The sequence below is a fragment of the Oncorhynchus mykiss genome, chromosome 4 (genome assembly GCF_057628025.1).
Source record: "Oncorhynchus mykiss isolate SJ-2025 chromosome 4, ASM5762802v1, whole genome shotgun sequence".
NCBI classification, from domain to species: Eukaryota; Metazoa; Chordata; class Actinopteri; order Salmoniformes; family Salmonidae; genus Oncorhynchus; species Oncorhynchus mykiss.
The window spans coordinates 13,597,643-13,615,841 of NC_143025.1; the positions used below are offsets into that span (position 1 = coordinate 13,597,643).

The window sequence follows — 18,199 nt, forward strand, 5'->3', positions numbered from 1 at the left end:
AGTTAGGAACCAATATACACAGGCAGTTAGGAAAGCAAAGGCTATCTTTTTCAAACAGAAATGTGCATCCAGTAGCACAAACTCCAAACATTTCTGGGACACTGTAAAGTCCATTTAGAGTAAGAGCACCTCCTGCCAGTTGCCCACTGCACTGAGGCTAGGAAACACTGTCACCACCGATAAATCTACGATTATCAAGAATTTAAAAAAGCATTTTTCTATGGCTGGCCTTGCTTTCCACCTGGATACCTCTACCCCGGTCAACAGATCTGCCTGGTCAACAGCTCTGCACCCTCTACAGCAAGTTGCCCATGCCTCCCCGTTTCTCCTTCACCCAAATCCAGATAGCTGATGTTCTGAAAGAGCTGCAAAATCTGGACTCCTACAAATCAGCTGGGCTAGACAATCTGGACTCTCGATTCTAAAATCATACGCCGCTATTGTTGCAATCCCTATTACTAGCCTGTTCAACCTCTCTTTTGTATCGTCTGAGATCCCCAAAGATTGGAAAGCTGCCACGGTCATCCCCCTCTTCAAAGGGGGAGACACTCTAGACCCAAACTGTTGCAAACCTATATCTATCCTAACCTGCCTTTCTAAGGTCTTCGAAAGCCAAGTTAACAAACAGATCACCGACCATTTCGAATCCCACCGTACCTTCTCCGCTATGCAATCTGGTATCAGAGCTTGTCATGGGTGCAGACAGAGTTCAGTGTGTCAATTCGGAGGGCTTGTTGTCCGGACCTCTGACAGTCTCTATGGGGGTGCCACAGGGTTCAATTCTCGGGCCGACTCTTTTCTCTGTATACATCAACAATTTTGCTCTTGCTGCTGGTGATTCTCTGATCCACCTCTCTGCAGACGACACCATTTTGTATACTTGTGGCCCTTATTTGGACACTGTGTTGACTAACCTCCAGACGAGCTTCAATGCCATACAACACTCCTTCCGTGGCCTCCAACAGCTCTTAAATGCAAGTAAAACTAAATGCTCTTCAACAGATAGCTGCCCACACCTGCCCGCCCGCCTAGCATCACTACCCTGGACGGTCCTGACTGGATATGTGAATATGTGGACAACTACGAATACCTAGGTGTCTGGTTAGACTGTAAACTCTCCTTCCAGAATCCAGATTAAGCATCTCCAATCCCAAATTAAATCTAGAATCGGCTTCCTATTTCGCAACAAAGCATCCTTCACTCATGCTGCCAAACATACCCTCAGAAAGCTAACTATCCTACCGATCCTTGACTTTGGCGATGTAATTGACAAAATATCCTCCAACACTCTACTCAGCAAATTGGATGCAGTCTATCACAGTGCCATCTGTTTCGTCACCAAAGCCCCGTATACTACCCACTACCCACCGTATACTACCCACCTGTATGCTCTCGTTGGCTGGCCCTCATATTCGTCGCCAAATCCACTGGCTCCAGGTCATCTATAAGTCCTTGCTAGGTAAAGCCCCGCCTTATCTCAGCTCAATGGTCACCATAGCAGCACCCACTCGTAGCACGCGCTCCAGCAGCTATTTTTCACTGCTCACCCCAAAGCCAATTCCTCCTTTGACCGCCTTTCCTTCCAGTTCTTTGCTGCCAGTGACTGGAACTAATTGCAAAAATCATTGAAGCTGGAGACTCATATCAACCTCACTAGCTTTAAGCATCAGCTATCAGAGCATCTCACAGGTCATTGCACCTGTGCACAGCCCACCTGTAAATAGCCCATCCTACTACCTCATCCCCATATTGTTATTTATTGTATTTATATATATTTATTTTCCTCTCCTTTGCACCCCAGTATCTCCACTTGCACATGCATCTATCACTCCAGTGGTTATTTGCGAAATTGCAACGGCTTATTTATTGCCTTACTTCCCTAATCTTACTTCATTTGCACACACTGTGTATAGACTTTTCTATTGTGTTGACTGTATGTTTGTTTATTCCATGTGTAACTATGTGTTGTTGTTTGTGTCACTGTCACGTCCTGACCTTAGTTCCTTTTTTTATGTCTCTATTTTAGGTTGGTCAGGGTGTGAGTTGGGTTGGGCATTCTATGTTTTGTTCTATGTTTGTATTTTTATGTGTTTGGCCTGGTATGGTTCCCAATCAGAGGCAGCTGTCAATCGTTGTCTCTGATTGAGAATCATACTTAGGCAGCCTGGTTTTGCCCTTGAGTTGTGGGTAGTTGTGTTCTGTCTCTGTACCAGACATGACTGTTTCGTTTTTTCCGTTTTTGTTATTTTTGTTCTAGTGTTCAGTATAATTACAAGATCATGAACATGTACCACGCTGCACCTTGGTCCTCTCCTTCTTCCACCTATGACGATCGTTACAGTCACACTGCTTTGCTTTATCTTGGCCAGGTCGCAGTTGTAAATGAGAACTTGTTCTCAACTGGCTTACCTGGTGAAATAAAATGAATATTTTGGGGGGGGGAATATGGGGTACATGTGGAGCACAGGTGATTGTTCCTCATGTCCAACAGTATGTAACAACGTGGGATTGGATTGTAACCTTTCCTGTTTCCCCGGGCCTATGGATATAGCTGAAATGGCCCAATGGTTGTGCATTGACAGTGCACTGTTGTGTATACAGTAAAACATATGACAATGATTTCTTCAATGCTGTAGTTACTGTACTGACGGAGTCTTAGTCTAAATGCCAGTGAATCTGCATGTTCAGTTATTTTAATCTAAATGTAATGCAGCTACAAAGTAACTGATCTATAATGAATGTGGCACAAATCAAGTGTAATTTTTTTCAGAACTGTCGTGCCTTATCAAAAAGCGTGTGACCTGCATTACTACCGAAATAATTGGATGGAGGGCAGGAGGTCCAATTCCAAAGTATTAATATCCCAGTATTTATCCTAACTGTAATATTACTCTCAAACATTTTAGTAGATGCACTTACCTAGAGCAACTTACAGGCGCAATTAGGGTTAAGTGCCTTGCTTAAGGACACATTGACAGATTTTTCCCCTAGTGAGCTCTGGGATTCAAACCAGCGACCTTCCAGTTACTGGCGCAACATTCTTAACTGCTAGGCTATCTGCTCCGGTTATACCAGAGAACAGATGTGTTGTGCTTTTCTCCATCTCCATTTTAACTGGGGACCCTCTGAGAGGCTGGAACATTTCTCTCTGAATCACTATCCGACAGCCCACCATTACTCTGGATGTGTCCCTGCAGTAAACTTAATTAACTCCCCAGAACCTCTACACTGTGACTTGGGGCCAGATTAAATCACCACACCACGCTGCTTGCAAATTACAACCGCTGACTCTGAGAGCCCACTGAATCCCTATGGAGAAGACCCCAGGGCCAGTCCAATCACACAGGTTAATCTCCAATCAGGAGCTAGGTCAAAAGGTCCCAGAACTTAGATACATCAACAACTCTGGTGTCCAACCAAACCACTGTCCCACCTCATCCATGCACTGAGGAAGGGAAATTAACACTGAAATATGACTGGGAGGTATAAGTGGATTTCTAAGGAAACCTCTAGAGACCATTTTATCACGTGTGATGGTGTCAGAGCACAAGAGGCACCTTAATTGGGAAGGACGGGCTCCTGGTAATGGCTGGAGCGGAATATGTGGAATTGTATCAAATACATCAAACACATGTTTTGATGCCATTCCATTGACTCCGTTCCATCATTATTATGAGCCGTCCTCCACTAAGCAGTCTCCACTGTGTCAGGGATGATGTTAGCCTATAGGATGTGAGGGGAATGGCCATGAGGAAGGACACTGGTCCTTTGTGATTGGTTATGATTGGTGGTGAATGATTGATTGGTCAATGTTCTAATTTTGCTAAATGTATCCATTTAATGGGACCTTTCACCTCAATGTGTCTAAGCACTGGAAGTACAGTATCCCTACAGTATCCCTCCATATGGTAATTCTGCCATGCCTTCACTTCCACTTGTTATCTGTCCGACATAATTTCCTCTTCCTATCTTCAGGTCAGTTGGCAGCAGGTACGTGTGAGATTGTCACTCTGGACCGGGACAGCAGTCAGCCGCGGCGGACCATAGCACGACAGACGGCGAGGTGTGCCTGCAAGAAGGGACAGATTGCCGGCACCACGAGAGCCAGACCGGCTTGTGTAGACGGTAAGAGCCAAGATCCACCTCCATCTTTCACTTTCAGAGAGAGCCCCCCCAAGCATAGGGATTGAGAGGGGCTTAGAATGCTCCCCTTGAGGGCCTCTTTGGGCCACCACCTCCTATGTATCCCCAGGACCATTTCTGATGTTGTGGATTACTCTGTTGTCTCTGAGGTGGTTTAGGCATCTCGTATGGGAATGGAATGTTGCATTGCATTTCATCACCTGCTGTTCTTGACCTGGTTGCCATCTGGGGAGGATTGGAAAGCAGCTACTGGCTGCACAGAGAATTGTCTCTCTCTGTGGGGATTCCATTGAGCTTATATTACTTTGGACGTTCTGTCAAGTTAAAATACCTTCTCTCCATTTGTGCGATACTTACAAAGATGATTTGACAAAAGCCCTCAAAAAGTTCTTAACTTATAAAGGCTGAAATTGGCATTTTGCACTAGTTGTGACAGAAATGTGTACCCTTTCTATAATGTTGCCTAGCACCAAAGCGACTATTTTAGGCACCCTCAACTTTGTTTTGGCATTTTGAGAAGCTGCTGATCGCTGTGACCTGTTTTTCCAGCTTTACTGTTGACAACTTGCCTTTGACACTCTTCCTGTAGCTGTTGTTGCTATGATACCTCTCTACCTAAGTGAAACGCATACACAACATCCTAATGACAAGTTTAACACCTGAGGTGTCTGGTGGTTGTCGTTGCTCTTAAAAATATGTCGGCATACAACTTCAGTGACCTTTACTTACCTAGAGCATGCCGTATCTTTGCAGGCTTGGTATTTATGTCAGGTCGCATCTTAGCTCGGCCACTCATTTTCTTTTGTTGTTTGTTCCAGAAATAAACATTGGGGAATGAACCATAGAGCAGGGTTTATTCCATCAGACTGAAAAAAAACGAATGAGATTTCAATCATTTTTAATCTTCCCCTCAGTTCTCAAGGTCCCCAAGCTGCAGTACCACGTGCTCCAAATGATTTTGTCCTCTATCCCCATTCCTTTGTTCCACAGAGGTCACATTTCTAACAGGATAATCCATATATCCATCACATCTTAAGCCCTCTGCTCCAGCCAAACTGCAAGGATGTGGGCAAAAATATCTCAAAAGTCAACTAAATCAGTAATCCTCCATGTGGTGTTGTCTTTTGCTCATAAGGAGTTGGATTATATTTACAAAGGCACAATAAGAGTTTAGATTGCCTCTGCCTTTGTGGAAATGTTACCATGTAATGATTTCACCTGTGACTTTGATCTCTTTCAAAGACCCTCAAGGCCTTTTTCTAATCACACAAGGAACAGCTGCCATTTGCCGTCGCAAATGACTCTCAAGGAAATATTGTGTGAAACATTCCTTCAGCGTATTAGTTCATAGGAAATAGAGACTTCAACAGAATCAACAAAAAGCAGGAGTTTGTAGCCATTGTTGTTTATATAGACTTCGCTTCTCTGCTATTTCATGCTATCCGGTCCCCTTTCAACATCTCCCTGAAGTGACAGGGTGCCTGGTATTGATTTCAGTTAAAGAGAGAGTGAGAGATGAAAAGGTTCTGTTGTCAGGGTTGAGGTACTGTTGCCACCAGGTAGATTAGTGGCGTTGTTGAAGTCTGCTCTGGATGTAATGATATCACTCCAGTAGACCAGGGGGATGACTTACGGGGCACGGTACAGTTCATCTTAACTGGAGACCCATTACTCTTTCCGATTGTGATTATAAAATAAGTTACACCTGAGACCTTTAAATGTGGACAAAAGGTCACTGTAGGGGCAGATTTGTGTGCTGTGGCTTTGCTGTTTACTCGTTTCAATTGATCGCCGGTGTCTTCGAGAGAACAAAGGAGGTACTTTAGATGTAGTTTCTCAATTTAAGATTATATTCTTTACTGCCTTTCAAAAGGCCTAGAGGCCAAAAAAAAAAACATCCACCTAAAAAGTTGCTGCCTTTTCAACATGTTTCAATGGTGTTTTTCTGCTAGTGATGTAGAACATCATACGAGAGATACTGTATAATGACGAGATGGTCTTGTCTCTTCCCTAACAATGGGAGTCGTTGTCCCAAAGGCGGAGGCAGGCGGACTGCTTATCGGTCTGCTTATCGGTCTGCTTATCAGTCTGCTTATCACTGTATTCACATAGGGACAGATATTGACGTGAGTGAACCCTCTCGCTTCGCCTCTTCCTCTCAGATCGTACTGAAAGCATCAAGAATCATCAACCTGTCCAAGGGCAGTCGCTGAAGGGAAGATTTAGACGGACTGTAATTGTGACCCCAGACAGTACATGGAGAACAGTGTATTCCAGTGACTTCTGTTGCATTGCAGTATCATTTGATATTGGATACAAGCCATTCGGAGTAGTCTGAGTTTGCTGCTTTTCATGATCATTTTATGTTCTACCTACAGTACATAATTGTGATCCCTTTTGATCCATGTCATGTTGTTATGAACATTATGGACATTAAAAGTTACATTTGGAAGAAGAGTAATTGCAACTGACCAAAAAGCTCAGCTGGAAAGATGAGAGGTTCAAAATATAACTGCAACGTTTCTCTACAGTCTCTCAAACAATTGTAACTCAGGAGGGAATTATATTTTTGTAAAGCAAGAAAGAAAAAAAAAAAAAAAAAGAGCATTGTTGACTTGACAGGTAGAGTAATATGAGGAAAGAAGTCTAATTTGCCTGTAAGGCTACAACTTGACATGAACATTAGCATAACAATGACACATTTTAGGAACATTAGCTTTGATTCTGAGACAGAGCTGAGCCACCTATTCAAAAAGTGTTTTAAAAACTATTTGCCATCTTTTAACACCTCTTTTGACACAGATTTTGGAAAATGATGAGAGGAAACCTGTAATATCAAATTCAATTATTTGGTCATTTGTCTCCATACAAGTACAATTCAAATCAGACAACCTTTCATATGAATTTGTCTAAATATTACAATCTCAAATGTCGGGGGCATTGTGTGGACCACATTATGTACAGATACAAACCCTGCTGGCCAATTGCAACCATCCATGGCCCCCCAGATTATCGCTATCTGATCTGTCATTAAACCATCAATCACCAGCTCAGCTGATCTCAATTGCATCCGTTATAGGCCATCAATTTACCTCTCCCTAAAGCGGATGTCGGGGTTTACTCTTAATCCTGATTGCTGCCAACATTTTCATGAATATTTCGCACTCTGGTGGGTATTATCATCGGAACAATTTAATCCTTTTAATTGAGCAGTCTAATGACGACTTATCTATTTGGCAACCATTCTGTCGAATTTAAATAAAATATTACATTTCTTTGTTTTCCACGGCAAATCAACAATGGCAATGTAGCCATACCCTACCTATTTATAAATGGAAAAATGGTTTAGGATTACATTTTCGTTTCCAATTAATGTAATCCGTTCAAGGTCCAATGCAGCCATTTTTTATCTCACTATCAAATAATTTGTGTAACAATTAAACTACTGTTATATGAATGTTTTCAATTAAAATGGTAGAAAATAAACAAAAATAGCTTCTTAGCAAATCACAATTTATCAAGCAAAAATGTAGCTAGGACTGTCTGGGAGTGGTCTGAGTGAGGGGACTAATTGGATGAGCCTAATGGCAGGGATATGTAACCTGAAAACTAGCTGCTTTTGGCAGAGATATTTGAAACTCTCTTTGTTATCTATTAACTTAACCTGGGGATGTTGCCAGGCTTTATCCCACCAAAACAAGCTAAAATTTCAGGTGGTCTTTTCAAACAGCACTTACACTAAAAGGCCATTATCATAATTTTTTACAATTTTTATTATTTTCTACATTGTAGAATTATTGTGAAGACATAAAAACTATGAAATAACACATATGGAATCATGTAGTAACCAAAAAAGTGTTCAACAAATCAAAATATATTTTATATTCTTCAAATAGCCACCCTTTGCCTTGATGACAGCTTTGCACACTCTTGGCATTCTCTCAACCCGCTTCTCCCCGGAATGCTTTTACAACAGTCTTGAAGGAGTTCCCACATATGCTGAACACTTGTCGGCTGCTTTTCCTTCACTCTTCGGTCCGAGTCCTTTTTCATTCGGTCTCATCTCCTTTTCTACTGTCCATGGTATATCTTGAAGCACTCAATGTGCAGTGGTGCTTTGCATTTCTCACATGCATAGGTAGTACGTTTGTCACAATGATGACTTGTCTGGAACTGGTGCATCATGTTGATTGGCCAGTGAGAAGCTTTGTCATATCTTGCCTGATCTTCAACAGTAGCAGCCAGTAAAGATCTCCTTCCATGGCTCAGTGGTTTCGTGCCAAACTTTTGCATATTTGGGCTGTATACTATGTGTTTTGGAATCACATCTGTGGCAGGCCTCTTCGATTGTTTGAACGCTCAATCTTTATTTTTGACCACCTGCAGCTTTTCCCTTGGCTCTTCTGGCTGACCCCTATGGCTTGTAGAGGCCCTTGGCTCTTCTGACTGACCCCTATTGCTTGTAGAGGCCCTTGGCTCTTCTGACTGGACCCTCTGGCGGGTAGAGGCCCTTGGCTCTTCATTATCAACAATGGAGGGGGGTGGGGGAGGTTGTGGATGGGGGGAGAGGGGTAGGTCATCATCACTGATAACGTTGTTCCTGTCATGATGTGTTTGCATAGGTTCAGCATATGCATTCAACAGCCTGGCAAATGGCCTGTCCATAGTCCATATCTGACCCATCGCTATCACAATCACTCAGGACAGCATCTTTCTCATTTTGAGGGATAACTGCAATGTTGCCTTGTCTGGGCCGTCACCTAGATCCAACATATCCAGAACTTGACTCAAAGTGAAACTAAAAGAAAGAACAGAGTAGAAAGTTAGGTAGAACAAGAACTATGTATGTGTATATCTATATCTATACCTAGATGCACTGTGTTATCCCGCCGGTCACTATTGTTGCCGTCAACATGTTTACACATTCTATGACCACACTGAACAAAGTTGAGTAATTGTAAATGCATATATCAAAACTAGACACCTTAAAGATGATGTGTACCAAAAAGCTTTGTCCTAACTTTATTTTAACATACTTTACTAACCTTTTGTTTGGGAGCTTTGATGCAGCCATCCTCTTCTCATGGTGCAACCAGGAAGTAAACAGATCTGGTCATGTGACAATTTACACTAAACATGTGACACTGCACATCATTCATTGGGACCCTTTATTATTTAAATATTTACTGGAAATGCATTGATAGATCATTCAGTAACATTTTTAGAGCCTTATAACTGAAAATGTTTTTTTACAGTCACTATTGTGACCGATGGGATTAAATAGGTTAAGTTTCCCTGCATTAAAGTCACCAGCCACTTGGAGCGCTGCCTCTGGTTGAGAGTAGTAAATCCTTCCCGTCCGACTCATTAAAGAAAAAGTATTCCTCCAGTACGGGTGAGTAATCGCTGTCCTGATATCTAGAAGCTATTTTCGGTCATAAGATACAGTGGTGGTAGAAACATTATGCACAAAATAAGATACAAATATCGGAAAAAAACACACACAATAGCACAATTGGTTAGGAGATCGTAAAACGGCAGCCATCTCCTCCGGCGCCTTTATTACGTTGGTAACCAGTTGATAATAATAATAAGGCACCTCGGGGGGTTTGTGGTATATGGCCAATATACCACGGCTAAGGGCTGTATCGAGCACTCTGAGTTGCGTCGTGCTTAAGAACAGCCCTTTGCTGTGGTATATTGGCCATATACCACACCACCTCTGACTTTATTGCCTCATTAAACTTTCTCTCCTGACGTTTACTCATCCTTGTGCTCCTCCCCTTCTATCCCCAGCTCCGTCGAATGTAGTTGTCCCTTTTTTCCTCAAGGGACATGCACGCAACCTTCTTTCTGGAAGAACCTACCATATTGATGAATAACGTGATTACTAAATGGTTTCCTCTTTGAATAAATTGAGTTACTTACATGGATGATGCTTCCTGTGTATTTACGCAAAGCAACAATAAATCAGAGTACACAATGATAAAGTGTTTGCAGGTGTTCAGGTGGGTTCAGAACAATTGATACGTAACATTAATAAAATGTTCTGCTACCGCCGATGCTTGGCTGCAGTTAATTAGTTATGCAATTGGTGAGGGTTGCAATGCATTATTCTGTAGCCTTGGCAACACATTGTCTAACAATTTTATTCTCTCAACTTTCCTCTTTTTTATAATGGACGTGGTCTCTAGTAATACAGTATTTCTCTCACATCCTTAACTAATGCACCTCTCGAGCGGTGAGCGTAGACGAGGGAATTACGATTGAGCATTAAGAGGAGTGAGCCTTGAGCATCAATAGCAGTGATAGCATTTGTGGCTATAACAGTCAGGCCAGGGTTTGTTTCTACTCTGCTTGGAAAACCCCTTCCAGCAGTGGTCAGGCCTGAAGAGTTGCGATGTCTTTGAGGTTGCCCTCTCTATTTTTAATGCATTGCATGTGTTCTCCATTCTCTGATGTAAATCTTCTCTTAATTCTCTTAAAAAGCTCTTAAGGATCTGACCCTTTTTTTCAATGTTCATCTAAAGTGACATACCCAAATCTAACTACCTGTAGCTCAGGACCTGAAGCAAGGATATGTATATTCTTGATACCATTTGAAAGGAAACACTTTGACGTTTGTGGAATGTGAAATTAATGTAGGAGATAACACATTAGATCTGGTAAAAGATAAGAAAAAAACATGTTTTTTTGTTTGTTTTTGTACCATTTTTGAAATGCAAGAGGTTAAAGTATGATAGCTCCTCTTTTTTAGTATAGGAGAACTTTAGCATTTACGCAATCCTTCAGGCTCTTTCCAAACGTAAGCTAAACACATCTTTGATTGAAGCAGCATGAGACAAGGCAGTCTTCGAAAACTATTAAAGTTATTGTTAAAATTGCAGTTGTTGCTTGAGGAAATCGAACATGGTACAGTCAATCGAGGCATGTATACCATTGCAGTAATTGTCAGATAATAGAACACAATTTTCAGTATGTGTTTCAACACTACACATGCTAGTGCATTGGAAGAGATTTACACTGTGATGTGTTTTTTTCAGGTCGTTTAGCAATCTTCAGAAAGGATCTTTTAGAGGTGCTTAAAATGTGCCATGGAGACAAGCATGTTGTAATGAAATCTGTGGATTGGAAAGAAGCTAAGGTCTTAGTCCTTTCATGTGACGGTGTTTAGACTATATGACGCGACTCCCTTCAGTTTCTAGTCATTTGGAATAAGGAACGATGTTGTTCATTAGGCCATTAGCATTTTGAAGGACACAAAAACATCACAGAGATGCTTCTTTTTCTGAGAAAGCGTTGTGACTAATTTAGAAGGCACCAAATAATTTTGCTGTAACACAAATAGTCAATTTTCTCATATCATGACCTGACTTTTGATTCGCTTTTCATTATTTTTTATGTTATTGTAATGTAATAGACAGATTTTAATTTATTTTGTGTTTAGGGATGTTCCTGGGGCGGGAACGGCTTTGAGTTCCTTACTTTCTCAACAAATTAACCAATTGATTGAAAACCAGCATTGAAGACATATATTTCAGGAGTGTGTTTTGTTTGCACAGCAGTGTGTCCCATGAAGGCAGTTTACACTTGATTGAGACACGGGCTGTCCCTTGGCATGATCTATACAGTTCTGATGACAAACCTGGCTGAGAAGTCACGCAACTCGACTGTTTCAACCAGCTGCGCATACTGGGAAGTTGTTGCCTATACTTTCTCTTTCATAGAGGGATTTGAATGTCAAATCCAGTGAGGGACTAGTCATGTGTGTGATACTCTTTACTGCCTACAATTATGCTCTATTGTTAACGCCAAATTATTTCTCAAAATACATTGGACAATATAGGTGACCAGGCCAGACCTTTGTCCTTGGGAATGTTTGCTGTTGCAGCAGTAAAACATGATGTGCTCTCACAAGTCCCCTTAACGCATGAGGACATACATCATTATCCCACACAACATCCATTTGGTCTGGGGCCACAGAAAAAAAAGAGACAACATAAAAAAACGCACATTCTTCCACTCTGTCACTCCAGGCAATTTTCATAAGAGGGTGTTCATGGGATATAGGGAGTGGAGGAGGGCCTCCAAAATCCTTTTTATGACCTCAGCAACAAGCCTATATGGCTGAGACAAACAAGTGAATGATGGCAAAAGGGTAAATGATTATAAGATGATATCTACAATGAAAGAGGATGAATTATGCGTGAATTAATATGTACTGTATCACCATGGCAGATTATTTTCCCCCGTGACACCCTTTCCCAGAGACACCTCTCAAAGGATCCACTCAATACAAGCTAAGAGCTGTAAACCGATGACAAAACGTTCTCTTTATGCTATTGTCATAACACGGATGAGTTTAACTTCTTTGCATGAGTAACTGGCATTACAGACCCAAACAAATGCCATAAATACAAATCAATCATCCAAAATGGCTTTTATTAAATAATTTCATCAGTGTTGCAAGTGATTGATGCCAATGAAGTGTAAATAGTAAGGATCTCTGCCTAGCTGACTGGAATCCCACATCTCTTATGATGTAATACATGTTTTGGTCACTTTAATAACCAACGGTAATGTAATTAATTGTTTTCATTTATTCACCTATTTGTGGGTTGTCATTTCACACAACGACATATAGCTTTTCTTGTGCCTCAAATTGAATCAATGAATACATTTGTCAAGAAAGCACATTTCTTCTTTCTGGATGCGTTTAATTTGAACTTATACGTGTACGTATTAATGGTTGAATGTGTGCCACACTTGTGTGATGAGTAACGTTGCCTAACACCAGATGACTTGTAATACCTAGGCTTAGGCTCGTCTTCTGGTGCACAGAAGACCTGGGTTCGAAACCTGTTAGACACAAACACACACAAACTCACATTCAACTCTTGTCACCTGGAAACACTACAACCACCATCAATATGAATGGAGCTCATTTGCATGGACACCTCTATTAATACTGATAAACCCCATGTTTGTGACTTGCTGCGAAGCAATTTCCTAGAAGAGGCAAGAGGGCTTATTCATGCAGCTGTCTGCAGCTTAGGGTCAAGTGCAGCCACACAACTCTCCCAGATAAATGTGGGTCATTTGAGAACATTTGTGGGGGTCAATGATTTTTCACATTTAGCCATGGTAATTGTGATACTACATAATTTAGACTGCATTTAGGGGAGATATTTCATCTTAAAATGTCTAAGATCAAAGTTATAAATTGGCCAATTGCTGATAGGAGAAATGGAAAGCAAGCTAGTTCAGAATTAAGACACATTTGGACTGTTGACTCAGTACCTGCTTTGTCAACAATCAATCCATCAATCAAATGTATAAAGCCCTTCTTATATCAGCTGATGTCACAAAGTGCTGTACAGAAACCCAGCCTAAAACCCCAAACAGCAAGCAATGCAGGTGTAGAAGCACGGAGGCTAGGAAAAACTCCCTAGGAACCTAATAAGAAACAGTCTTGAGATCAATGTAATTAACTGCACATATATATTTTTTTAAATAACATTTTGTATCGGTGCAACTCAAATTTGGCGAGTCCTGGAGACTTTAACGCAACTTGAAGTGTTGCAATGCTGAACAGAGATATTTGTTAGAGGGCACTATAGTGACTGCAGAGCCTTTCAAATATCTTAGAATTTGTCCAGGGAGCCAGCAACCAGAAGAATAATACACCTGCCACTTCCGGTCAGCCTCAGGCTGTGACAGGGGGCACTGTGCTATCCATTTAGACCCAAATGCCAACGGGGCCTAGAAATACTTTTACCCTCTCAGAGTAGTAAAAGTAAAAAGATTACTGAAAAAGAGAGTTGTTTTGGTATTTGGAGCAATCAACCTTCATTTGAGTTGTAGCCCCTTTCCCTTGATAGTCTTACTAAAGTGGAAATTGATTGTCTCATTTTGGTTATGGAAAAAGCTGGAATTCCCCTAACTTGCTTCCTTGTTACTCCAGTGACAAATGAACTATTGATTAGTTGTTTACCATTTGGTGAATATCATGATAGACCTATAACGTTTCTGAGAGAGTGGCTCTGTAGTGGTAGGCATGTGTGTTGTAAAATACCCAATCGCTAATTGTTATTGGTACTTCCTTTCCATCATTTAAATTAGGAACTTCCTGGAACTCGTGCCTAGAATAACTGATGTCTTTTTCAAATTTGACCGTTAAACTGTCTGTCTGTCATACATTTTGCCCATGACATTATGCAACTATTAACTTGGACAGAACACCTCTAAGCCTCTGAAATCCACAGTTAATATCCGTCCTCCGCATTTACAACACAACAATCCTAAATGAAGACCTCAAAATGTCTTTTAAGGCTTCCAGTCTTTTTGGAGTGGCTTACGTCATTTCCAATCGATCTTGGAAGGGAACCGGCTCGGAGACGGTCAAGCATTTAGGGGAGGGAGAGGGTTCAGCACTAAGCAGACTGACTCCATTTAGCATCGCCGAGGCCCGGAGTGTTGCTGTCGTAACCTTTGCTATTGATTCAAGCTGATTTGTTTAAAATGTCAAGTACAACACCCGGGCAGACGGTGCTCACAGATGTTGGCTCTCTGACTATTTGAGCTATGAACTCTACAGTGTAACTGGTGGTTACCTGGGCCAGTTTATGTCATGCTACTGACATATTTGTAAATTGCTCATCTACTCTGGATTTTTATCAGCTAAACTATTACACAAATAGCATATGATGTTTTACAGCACTTGCTGCCATAGTGTTGTTCTCAATTCTTTTTTAACTGTATTTCCAGTGGAAAAGCTTTTAACAGGACTTTTCTGGGGACTATAAACAAAAGGGACTTGTTGCAGTGGGGCTCCTGAGTGGCGCAGCGGTCTAAGGCACTGCATCTCAGTGCTTGAGATGTCACTACAGACCCTGGTTTGAATCCAGGCTGTATCACAACCGTCTGTGATTGGGAGTCCCAGAGGGCGGCGCACAATTGGTCCAGCATCGTCCGGGTTTGGCCGGTGTAGACCGTCATTGTAAATAAGAATTTGTTCTAAACTGAATACAATTATTATTTTTAATTTTTTTAAATCAAGACGAGTTTAGTGTTTCTTTTAGTTTGTGTCCGTGTGTCCCAGTCTCTGAGGAATGCCCACAGGGGTAGGCCTTTGCTTTCCATGCAAAGGAGCAGAAACTAAAGACAGCAACGCAAGGCTGTGTAGCGCTTACCAAAAGTCTTTATCAAAATATATAAATAATCTCTCGTCCACCGCAACGCGAAGCCCCTCTCATTTATCGTCTCAATAAATCCTGTCGGCAGGTCTCTGCATCGGTCATCAGTCAGCGCCTACCTTAACTGGGTCAAGACCGCCAAGGCTCCAGAGACCACTTCCCCCTCTCTGTCTGCAGAATGCTGGCTGAACACAGCTGGGACCGGGCCATCGCTCAGGCCTAATAGGGACCCGCAGAATTCAAGATGAATTCAGGGGAATGTGGTGGGGCATTTACCGTTTGGAGAAAAGAGGGGCTGTTCCGAGTCAAGGGTGTGATTCAACTGTCACACTGCACCTTTGGTGCAACTCCACTGTGCAATGAATGGTATTTTTTCACATGAACCTCTTTTTAATAGCAAGATGTCATTTGTGCCAAGCTATTCTTTGTGAATCCTTTTTCTCTATATTGGTAGCCTATGTATAGTAGACTTGTTGTCTTAGTTACCTGCCCACCACAGTTGCTACATACTCCAGGTACCTTCAATATGATTCGATGCCTTCTCTCGTTCTCTCGTTGCTCTTCAGACAGAGCTTGACGTTGGACAGTGCATCATGCTGCACAGCAAGGATCCCATTGAGATCCTTGTGCTTCTAGTATCCATAAAGCATGTCCATAAGCAGCGATACCATGAAAGCTTCCGGTCTAAGATCGAGCTGCAAGGCTTCCGATGAAAGCTGTTTCGAGGACCGGCAAAGACAGGCGGCTGAATTAATGAAAGCGTTATCAAGGGAAGCGTGTGGCGCACGCACTTAGGGAAGGTGTCCTGGGATGATTGAGGATAGAGATGTAGCTCCAGACATTCCTAGGGAATTAGATTAAGAAACAATGTCTCCACAAGAGCACACAAAGAAAAATGTCCTCTATCCTGCCGAGTTTAATACACTCTGCAAAAAAATGACAAGACAAAACAGCCTTTATTCATTGGAGCTGTGATTAAATCTTACATGGATTGTGTTCTCTCTCACTCAATTTTTTTTTACATTCCACCCCTGACACTTCTAATTACACCTTTGAATAACAATGCCCACACATATTACAGGTTTTAAGGCAATATGAGGTGGCTCTGCTAGGTACCTTGTGAATAAACTCAGGTATTCAGGGAGCCCAGTCTTACTGTGCGTGAAGGTTCCTCCGACTGGATTCGTCACACGCCTTTTTGTTTGTGGGCATTTGGCTGGCAGTTCTGGGTTCAGGCTGAGTACAGCACTTTGATGTATCGATTTGCAAAAGGCTGCACTGGGAACAGCTGTGTTCCTCCATAGTCTGCGTCCCTGCCGAGTGACAGGCTCTCTGAGCGGCAGAGACAGCGTATGTCTCATTAGAGAGGGAGTCTTAGTGTGTGGCTCTGTAGCCATGACAGTTAATAGAGGGTGGGAGTCTGTTTGTTTGTTTCATTAAAGCTTGCTCCCATTTATCCAACCTAAGTTCAATTCTCCTGCTTAGAGGACTTTCAATATAATTGAATTGTTTTATCAAGGCATATCAAGGTAATTCGCTTATAAATCAACTTCTGTTCGGCCAAATCGCTTCACGACAGTTCTGGCTGAAAGCCTCGCTTCCCTGCTTTAATTCAGTTGGCCATTGGCGGGCCTGCAGCAGGTGGTGGTGGGGAGGTGGAGGTTTGTCAGTAAATTGTTGACGTAACACGCAAGTGAAAGAATCTAGGGGTATGTTGACATATAAATACATCACAAGATGTATGCCCATTGGTGCCTCAGCTAGCGTGGTGGAGTTGTACTAGTGTGCTCATAGGCTAGAAGATAATAGGTGAACGACATTCCGCACTTGGCTAATAGTAAAAGAGGAGGAGAGTCGTGACGCTATGCTGATGGTGATAACGTTTGTAAAACTAACAAATACATTCCACTATGCCCATAGAGAGGAAGCAATGATAACTATATGTTGCTTACTGAATGAAGTCAAAAGCGAGCTAGCCATTCAGACAAACCTTACTGATTAAACTACCATTTGAAAAGAATATCGCAGATGACTGAAATGACAGCATTGATATTCGGATACCTCTCATATAAACAATGTGCTATCAGCCTAACTGTACTAAAAGAAGGAATAAAAATAGATTGATGTAATTATTATTATTATTTAGTTGATATTAGGTTATCAATTTTTTATTTTGAGACCCTGCTCAGTACAGTAGGAAAGATGGGGGAGGTGAGTGTTGGTGCAGAGATGCAGCCTGTCATCTCCATCACAAATGTCTGTGTTGTCTACTGACCTGGGCCATCGTAGAAGTACCAGAACATCCATAGAACACTGCTGGTATGTCATAGATGCTCAGCTTGACTAGAAATTCAAACTTTCAACATAACCCCCAGTAGCTTCAAAACCATGTCTACCTTTTCACCTCTACCATGTTGACACCTTGTTTTGTAGACCCTCATCAAGCCCACCAAACGAGCAGAATATTCTCATTAAAATAGGGGCCATGTATGAGTAATTATGGAGAAGGGCTTTTTTCTTATCATGAACACAGCACTACATAGTAACGCCTGTGATTTGGTGAGAAAGAGGTGACTCGCACCAGTGAGCTGATGAATAGAGAACATTGTTAATTAGGTGAATTACTGTATGCAGCATATACATAGAAAGCATGGATGTCTCTTGTACTTTCCAGACTGCACTCCTCAGAAACTGCTTATTGCATCAAAGCAGAACACAATTCGACAAACCTTTAACCTCTTAAAGGCTTGAGCAGTTAGGCCTAAACACAGTTTAGCAAAGCAGAACATTGTGATCGGGAGAGGCTCACTGTTTCCATATATAAAGTGAGTGGTGACTCCTGGAATGTTTTTGTCTCTATT

At 41.8% G+C, this 18,199-nt stretch overlaps 1 protein-coding gene and 1 long non-coding RNA gene across 5 annotated transcripts in view; one reads left to right on the forward strand and one right to left on the reverse strand.

Moving 5' to 3' along the window:
* LOC110521323 (chemokine-like protein TAFA-5) overlaps positions 1-18,199 on the forward strand; it is a 116,163-nt gene that overhangs the window by 79,789 nt on the left and 18,175 nt on the right. For 3 of the 4 annotated variants that reach the window (XR_005040867.2, XM_036968676.2, XM_036968677.2), the window contains one exon: positions 3,976-4,125. Coding sequence is in view for 2 of the 4 variants with exons in the window: in XM_036968676.2 (XP_036824571.1) it covers positions 3,976-4,125 (150 nt within the window). In the remaining 2 variants the exon portion in view is untranslated. Of the gene's footprint in view, positions 1-3,975; positions 4,126-18,199 lie in introns of those variants that run through there. The other variant, XR_016495101.1, reaches the window with a different exon arrangement.
* On the reverse strand, positions 6,483-9,248 carry LOC149983916 (uncharacterized). The gene is made up of 2 exons (XR_016495102.1): positions 9,189-9,248; positions 6,483-8,941 (listed from the first exon to the last, which is right to left on the reverse strand). It is a non-coding gene; the product is annotated as an uncharacterized LOC149983916 (long non-coding RNA).